The 7993-nt window shown below is 39.5% G+C and overlaps 1 protein-coding gene across 1 annotated transcript; it reads left to right on the top strand.

Annotated features, from left to right (window-relative positions):
- The first annotated feature begins 3848 nt into the window (after positions 1-3848).
- Positions 3849-7037, top strand: LOC131250084 (calcium-transporting ATPase 12, plasma membrane-type-like). The gene has a single exon (XM_058250739.1). The coding sequence runs from the start codon at positions 3899-3901 to the stop codon at positions 6947-6949; it is 3051 nt and encodes a 1016-aa protein (XP_058106722.1). The 5' UTR covers positions 3849-3898; the 3' UTR covers positions 6950-7037.
- The last annotated feature ends 956 nt before the right edge of the window (positions 7038-7993 follow it).

The raw sequence follows: 7993 nt of genomic DNA, 5'->3' as shown, positions 1-7993 counted from the left end.
AATTTATGAATAAAACATGTGAATATAAAGATAAGGGCAAGCAAAATGAAATTAAAATAAAAAGATAGTATAGCATCTGTGAGTGATCCAGGGTTCAATCCCTGTTAGTGTTACCTTTAAAAAAAAATAAAGATAAGGGCAAACAAAATGAAATTAAAAAAGAGTAATTTATGCATTCTTTTAATTTAATTTAGTGAATATCGAATTGAATCTAAATTAATCAATATTTAAAGAAATACCCACGATTCACTGCTGTCTATGACATTTTCTTTGACAAATTTGGTAGCTGTATATGTGAAGGAACAAGGATTACTTTTTGGATCCAGTGAAGAAGCAGATAGTAGACCCATGCAAGCAGCATCTTTGAAGGCATATTTATGAACTTGTTAGGTATGCCCACATTTCCTTACCTTTATGCAAATGATCTGGTAGACGTGTTGAATGGACCCTCATGGTTGCCAACAACATTCTAGAAGTTTTGGATACAAATACTTCATGGTGATCAACAACATAATGGCCTTGGTGCATTTGTGCATGCATGCTTGCGTGAGTACAGCTCACCTCCTGTTAAAGAGGCATTTGTAGGATGACCTATCTAGGAATGCTTTCTATCCTTTAGGTTGTCATAGACTCATAGTAATGATTATCAGTTGTGCTGTTGGCATATTTTATTAGTTTTGTATTTTATATCTCATCCAACTTTATGCTTTGTGCAGTTTTATTGTGCCAAAGATAAGGATGAATACAATCATTTGGCAACTATTTTTTTCAATACTCAGGTTTTCATGAATCTTGTCGCAACCCAGTCTTTCACTCTTTTTTATTAAATGATTTATATTTATTTTGTGATTTTCTTTTAAATGTTCTATGTTCTTGATTGCAGGATGATGCTATTTACAATTTATTTAGTGCAAAAACATTTCATGAGTATAGTGCTCAAAGCCTTCTCACCTATCTGGTATGCCATTTCTATATTCATTTATTTTTCTTGTAGACGAGTCAATTATTTGTTTTCTCTGATATAATTTAAAAGTGCTTGGGGAAAATTCAGCATTGTTCTCTTTTGGTATTGTAGATGTAATTTTCTTTTAAAAAAAGATTATTCTTTGCCTTGTTATCCTTGTCAGGCTGATGTCTTTTAGTTGTCTAACTCTAGAATAAAGATGCCTTTTATTATCTTAGTCGGACCTGAAATTCATCTTGATTTGAACTTCCATCGAGTTGAGTTTATATGAAGATTTACCAGACTGTAGAAGGCATGCTTTGTCTTTACATTAAATATTTATTTCCACATTCACCCTTCATTTTTCTCAGTGAAATGAAATGGCTGCTGCAATTCTCTATGTTCACCTCCATACAAGAGGGAATTTGGGTAAAATATTTGAGAGCAACCTTCTCTCATCCACATCTAATGATCATATTTGCCTGGTCTTAGATGCATGGAGTCTACACGGTGATGATTGTCTAAGAAGCTGATTGGATCTTACACATGTATCACTTGTTTCCATGTCTGAGGTGCATATAGTTTCAAAGTGCACTGGGGTAGGTGCTGTGAACATTTCTCAGTGAAATGAAATGGCTGTGAGAGTAGGCATCCAAATTCTATTCCAAAGGTGCCAACATGGATGTTTGTGAGAGATCTGATTGTCATCTGATGTGACCCATCGTATGTTGTGGTGAAAAAGGAAGAAGCCGGCATGCGTCACAATCCCTGTGGGCCCTTATAGTTCACTTCACCGTGGATTCAGTGCTTGACATCCACCCTGGTCAAAAACCTTGATTTGCTCTTTGCCAGTTTCACTTGGCGAAAGAAGCAAGCCAACTTATAGTAGTCACAACAAGGACAACAATTGTGCACGGCGATGAACTCATTGTCACCACAACAAGCCCCTATGAGCAAGCAGCATTTGGTTCTAAAACTGATTGGCGTGTGAGAGCAATCTCAACGACGAATCTATATCTTAGAGTCAATCATATTTATGTGAACACTGAGGACATTAAGGTAAATAATTATGGTTATTTTCCATTGTATGCACTTTTTAACTTTCAAGGTTCTGGAAACTAAACTTATGTGAGTAATTCCTGATTACAAGAGATAGGCTACATATACATCATGCCCAAGAACATTTTAAAGAAGTTTATTTGAATAGCAGATCTTTGGACTCAAAATATTGCAAGATATTTGTGTGGCATAAGGCCCCCAGATAACCCTCAAGTGAAGGAAATCTGTTGTATTAGTTATCAATTAATATTAATATTTTTTAGCCAACTCATCAAATTGAAGATTTGTATTGTAATAAATACTATATTTTTTTTATTGTCTAGTAATATAAAATTTGTTTAATATCCAGTTTTATTTGTATGGCATCATTTTTTATGTTTCCAATATTTTAAAAATACAGGATTTGATTGAATTATATATAATAAAAAAAAAAATTACTGGCATGCTAGGGCCTCTCAAATCTATAGAAAAGCTTTTAGCGGCGCTTGTGTAGAAATTTTACGGCGCTTTTCAGAAACCATTTATAGCGGCGCTCGGATTGACTTTTAGCAGCGCTTATTAGCGTCGGGAAAAACTACAATTAATGGGCCTCCGTAAAGCGCTGGTAAAACTCATCTAGCGCCGCCAATACTTTTCCCGACATACCCATTTATCGGTGCTTGGTTAGCGCGACTAATATAATTAGCGGCGCTTTTTGGGTCTTTTATCGGCGCTTTTGAGCGCCGGTAAAAGTCCCAGCTGTTGTAGTGGGCTCGATCCCGAGCCAGGTGATCTACATAGGTGGGCTCAGCTAAGATGTTCTGGACATGTGCTAGGGCTACATCTAGATATTTGCTTAGGCTTAGCAAATCTCTTTTATAATGATCAATAATTTAGTGGGCTCATTGCATTTGGATTAATTGATATTCACATCACCTATATGGACCATCCATTGGTCCAGTACTCTCTTCTTATATGCTGTGGATAAACACAGCAATAAGGGAAGCAGATAGCGCACCCAGTGACTTTTACTGAGTAAACTCTGTTAGCCTACTGTGGATGTATGCGTCTTATTTGCGCTCATTGTCCAAAATTGAAGGATATCCAAAGCTAAAAGTAACCCATACCCATACCACATGAAACAATGTGAATTGAACACCTACTGTTGAAAAGTTCTCAAGGAGCCATAGAAGTTTTAGATCAAGCTGATACTTGTGTTCTTCGTTCATCCATGTTTATATGGCCTCGTAAACAAGTTGGATGACAAATAGGAATCACTGTAAGCTGTAGGAAGGTTTCAATTGTGGACTTCATTATCCCCACTTTTTTCTGTGGTGCAGTTAACTTGAGCCGTGGATATGCTTCCATTTTAGGCCCACGGCCTGAAATGAATTGAAAAAATAGATGGACGGCATGGATAAGACACATACATCTACGGTGGCCCCTGTGTTTGGACTTATTTTCCAGAAACGATCTTGTCCATCCAATTTTGCATGACACTGACCCGAAGGTTTAGATAATCTTAATCAGTGTGATTTTTTTAAAGGCAACTTATGAATTGTAGGCTGCAGCTAGTGGATGGTCCACATTAGTCAAGCCAATTCTAACTGCTCCAAATGCAACTACGTGTATGGGGAAGTTTCCCGTACACTTACCCACTAGATCATTACTTACTGTAATTCGTTTTTGTGCATTTCTCGATCTCCTTTCCAGCGTGTGTGCACAACTTTCCAGCGTGTTCTACACATCTCGTAGTTACTCGGAAGTTTCTCTGACGACCTTAACCCGCTACGCAAATGACTCTCCTTCTATATATCAGTGCCCCTTACTTTCTTGCTAAAATATACTCCCAAATCACTCCAAATAACATTTCACAATTTCAGACCGTGTTTTAGCCTATATCACTTTCCAATCACCATGTCTACTTCTAGTCATTGTTCTTCTTTCTTCCATACTTCTGAATCTTCCCACAAGAGAAGATGGCGGATTGCTTATGCATCCATCTACTCATGCAGAGCTATTGCAGGCAGCATATTAGCAAAGAAGAAAAACCCTAACGAGCATCTCTCTGTAGTCTCACGCATCCAGTCTTTTACTGCTATCGATATGCAAGAAACCTGCGAAGATGGTATCAACCTCTCGGCCATCGATCAAGAGAGCCTGACCAAGATTGTAACGGAGAAGGATGTGGAAGCACTTTCTCGATTTGGAGGAGTCGATGGGATTTCGGTAGCTCTTAATACTGATAGAGAGAGAGGTATCAGCGGCGACACTGATGATCTCTATCGTCGACGTGTTTCATTTGGTTTAAACACATATAAGAAGAAGCCCACAAAAGGTTTCTTCTTCTTCGTGCTGGAAGCCATTAACGATCGGACACTGCTCGTCCTTTTAGGATGCGCACTGCTTTCACTTGCGTTTGGGATTAAAGAAGATGGACCGAAAGAAGGATGGTATGATGGGGGGAGCATATTCATCGCTATCCTTTTAGTTGTGTTCGTCACTGCTGTTAGTAACTTCCGTCAAGCGAAACAGTTCGAGAAGCTGTCTAGCAACAGAGGCGACATCAAGGTTGATGTGGTGAGAGATGGGCGGCGACAGGAAATCTCCATCCTTGATCTTGTAGCAGGTGATGTTGTTTTCTTGAAGATTGGTGATCAAATCCCTGCTGATGGTTTGTTCTTAAATGGCCATTCCTTGCAAGTGGATGAATCATCCATGACTGGTGAAAGCGACCATATTGATATCGACTGCGATAGGAATCCATTTCTATCATCTGGCACTATGGTGGTGGATGGTTTTGGGTGCATGATCATCACATCAGTCGGCCGAAACACGACATGGGGCCAAATGATGAGTTCGATAAGCTGCACTTCTGCAGAGAACACACCATTGCAAGCTCGGCTCAATGAATTGACTGCCTGCATAGGCAAGATCGGACTAACTATTGCATTTTTGGTTCTTTCTGTGTTGTTGGTGCGTTATTTCACCAGCAGCACCTTTGATGAGAACAGAAAGACGGGTTTTGATGGCAAGAAGAAGATAGACAAAGTGATTTACTCTCTCACGAATATTTTCGCAGCTGCCATTGCTATATTGGTGGTGGCAATTCCTGAAGGCTTACCATTGGCTGTTACTCTTACTCTAGCTTATTCAATGAAGAGAATGATAGCTGATCAGGCCATGGTTCGTAGCTTATCAGCATGCGAAACCATGGGCTCTGCCACCACCATCTGCACAGACAAAACTGGGACACTTACACAAAACCAGATGAAGGTCACACGGTTTTGGCTCGATGAAGAAATCATGGAGGAAAGTAAACCCATCATATCCTCTAAAGTTCTTGAATTGTTGCACCAAGGAATTGGTTTGAATACCACTGGCAGTGTTTATACACCCAAATCTCTCCTGGCACCTGAGTTTTCTGGTAGCCCCACAGAGCGAGCAATCCTTTCATGGGCTGTGTTGGAACTCAGAATGAATATGGTGGACTTGAAGCAAAATTTCAATGTTCTCCATATAGAAGCCTTCAATTCTGATAAGAAAATGAGTGGGGCTTCCTTGCAAAAGAACGGTGAGAAGTCAGTCCATGTGCATTGGAAAGGAGCTGCTGAGATGATACTAGCCATGTGTTCAAGTTACTATGATAGTAACGGGATTGTAAAATCCATGCAGGAGGAGAAAATAAAATTCACTCAAATCATTGAAGGTATGACAGCCAATAGTCTTCGATGCATTGCCTTTGCTCACAAACAAATTGTAGAAGATGATGCAGGTGTTGCAAAAAAGCTCCCAGAAGAAAGCTTGACATTGTTGGGGATTGTGGGTTTGCAAGACCCATGTCGTCCAGGGGTGCGATTGGCCGTGCAAGCTTGTATAGATGCTGGCGTTAACATCAAGATGATAACTGGAGACAACGTATCCACAGCAAGAGCTATAGCCATCGAATGCGGGATACTTAGTCCGGATCAAGAACTAAACGAAGAAGCAGTTATTTTAGGAGAAGAATTCCGGAACTACTCGATGGAAGAGAGGACAAGGAAGATCGATAAGATTTGTGTGATGGCAAGATCCTCTCCGCTCGACAAGCTTCTCATGGTGAAATGCCTGAAACAAAAAGGCCATGTAGTCGCTGTAACTGGGGATGGAGCTAACGATGCTCCAGCTTTAAAAGAAGCTGACATTGGCCTTTCTATGGGGATTCAAGGGACTGACGTTGCTAAAGAGAGCTCCGACATTGTTATCATCGATGATAATTTTGCTACCGTTACTACGGTCTTAAAATGGGGGAGATGCGTTTATAAAAACATTCAAAAATTCATCCAATTCCAACTCACTGTCAACGTTGCTGCTTTGGTAATAAATATCATTGCTGCAGTTTCTTCAGGTAAAGTTCCACTAACAACTGTACAATTACTGTGGGTGAATCTGATAATGGATACACTCGGCGCTCTGGCTCTTGCAACCGAACGACCCACTGCAGACTTGATGGAAAAACGGCCCATTGGTCGATCTGAACCACTTATAACAAACGTTATGTGGAGAAACCTCATCGTGCAGGCTCTTTATCAGATTATGATTTTACTGATCTTGCAGTTCGAGGGAGAGTCCATCTTCAAGGTGAATGAAAAGGTTAAGAGAACTTTAATTTTTAACACGTTTGTTCTTTGCCAGGTTTTCAATGAGTTTAATGCCAGGAATATGGAGAAGAAGAATGTGTTCAGAGGGATTCATAAGAATCATTTGTTTCTGGTGATTGTGACAATTACAATTGTTTTGCAAGTGGTGATGGTGGAGCTCCTAGGTAGGTTTGCTGATACGGAGAGGTTGAATCAAGATCAGTGGTGTGCTTGTGTTGGAATAGCAGCTCTTTCTTGGCCAATAGGTTGGATTGCGAAGTGCATTCCGTTTGAGAAACCCTTTCCCAACCTTTCAAGTATAAAATCTTCAAAGTCCCCAAAAATTTAATTTCCATCAATTATATTTCTCCTTTTCTTTTATATAGTTTGGGTATATATTAAGAGTTATTATTCTGGAATTTAATTGGTTCATGTCATCTCCGCTACATCAATACAGCAGTTTAATAAGAAACCAAATGTTTACGACTTCTTGATTAACAGGAAAGTTACATTAAGTACTTCGTCCGATGATGGAGAACGGATTGGCTACTCCCCCTGCCGTCAGCCCTGTGGCTATGGTCGGTGCTCTGTGGGCTCCACCATGATGTATGTGTTTCTTCCATTTTTACAGATCATCTTAGGGTTTTATAACAAAAAAAAAGTAAAAATGAGAGGAATAAAAATCTCAAGTGGACCACACCACAGGATAACAATGGTAATTGGATATCCACTATTAAAATCCTCCTAAGGCCCAATGTATTGTTTATTTGACATCCAATCAGTTGATTAGGTCGTACATACCCATATGAAGAAAAAACAAAGATAAGCTTGATCCAAAACTTCTATAGCCCCCAAATTGTTTTCCACGGTTGACGGTCATTCAACATTGTTTCTTGTAATGTGGTCCAATTGAGATTGGGATATACCTCATTTTTGGTCACATAACATAAAATGGTAAAAAATAAAATAAAATAATAATAATAAATAAAATAAAATAGATGGACAGCATGGATGAAACACATACATCATGGTGGGGCCCTTATAGCACCGACCACCTGCCATTGGTGGATGGCAGGGGGAGTGGCCAGTCCGCTTCCCCGATTATGCGTCTTTGCTGGATGCGGATTTCCTGCTCAAGCCTTTATAAGCAGGAAGTTCCTACATGTTTGTGAGAAATATCCGCCCAGTCCATCCGTTTTTTGAGCTCAATTTTTGGATTCATCGCAGAAAAATGAGCCGGATTCAATACTCAAGTGAGTTGAAAATTTAAGGATCAAAGGCCCACTGTTAAAATATTGGTGGGGCTACATAAGTTTTGAATCAGGATAATATTTGTATTTTCAGTTAATCCCAGTGGCAATGATGTTATGAACCGGGTGGATGGAATGTAAAA

This window comes from Magnolia sinica, chromosome 6, assembly GCF_029962835.1.
Source record: "Magnolia sinica isolate HGM2019 chromosome 6, MsV1, whole genome shotgun sequence".
Lineage (NCBI taxonomy): Eukaryota > Viridiplantae > Streptophyta > Magnoliopsida > Magnoliales > Magnoliaceae > Magnolia > Magnolia sinica.
The sequence above is the reverse complement of the archived record's forward strand: the minus strand, read 5'-3'. Positions and strand labels throughout refer to the sequence as shown.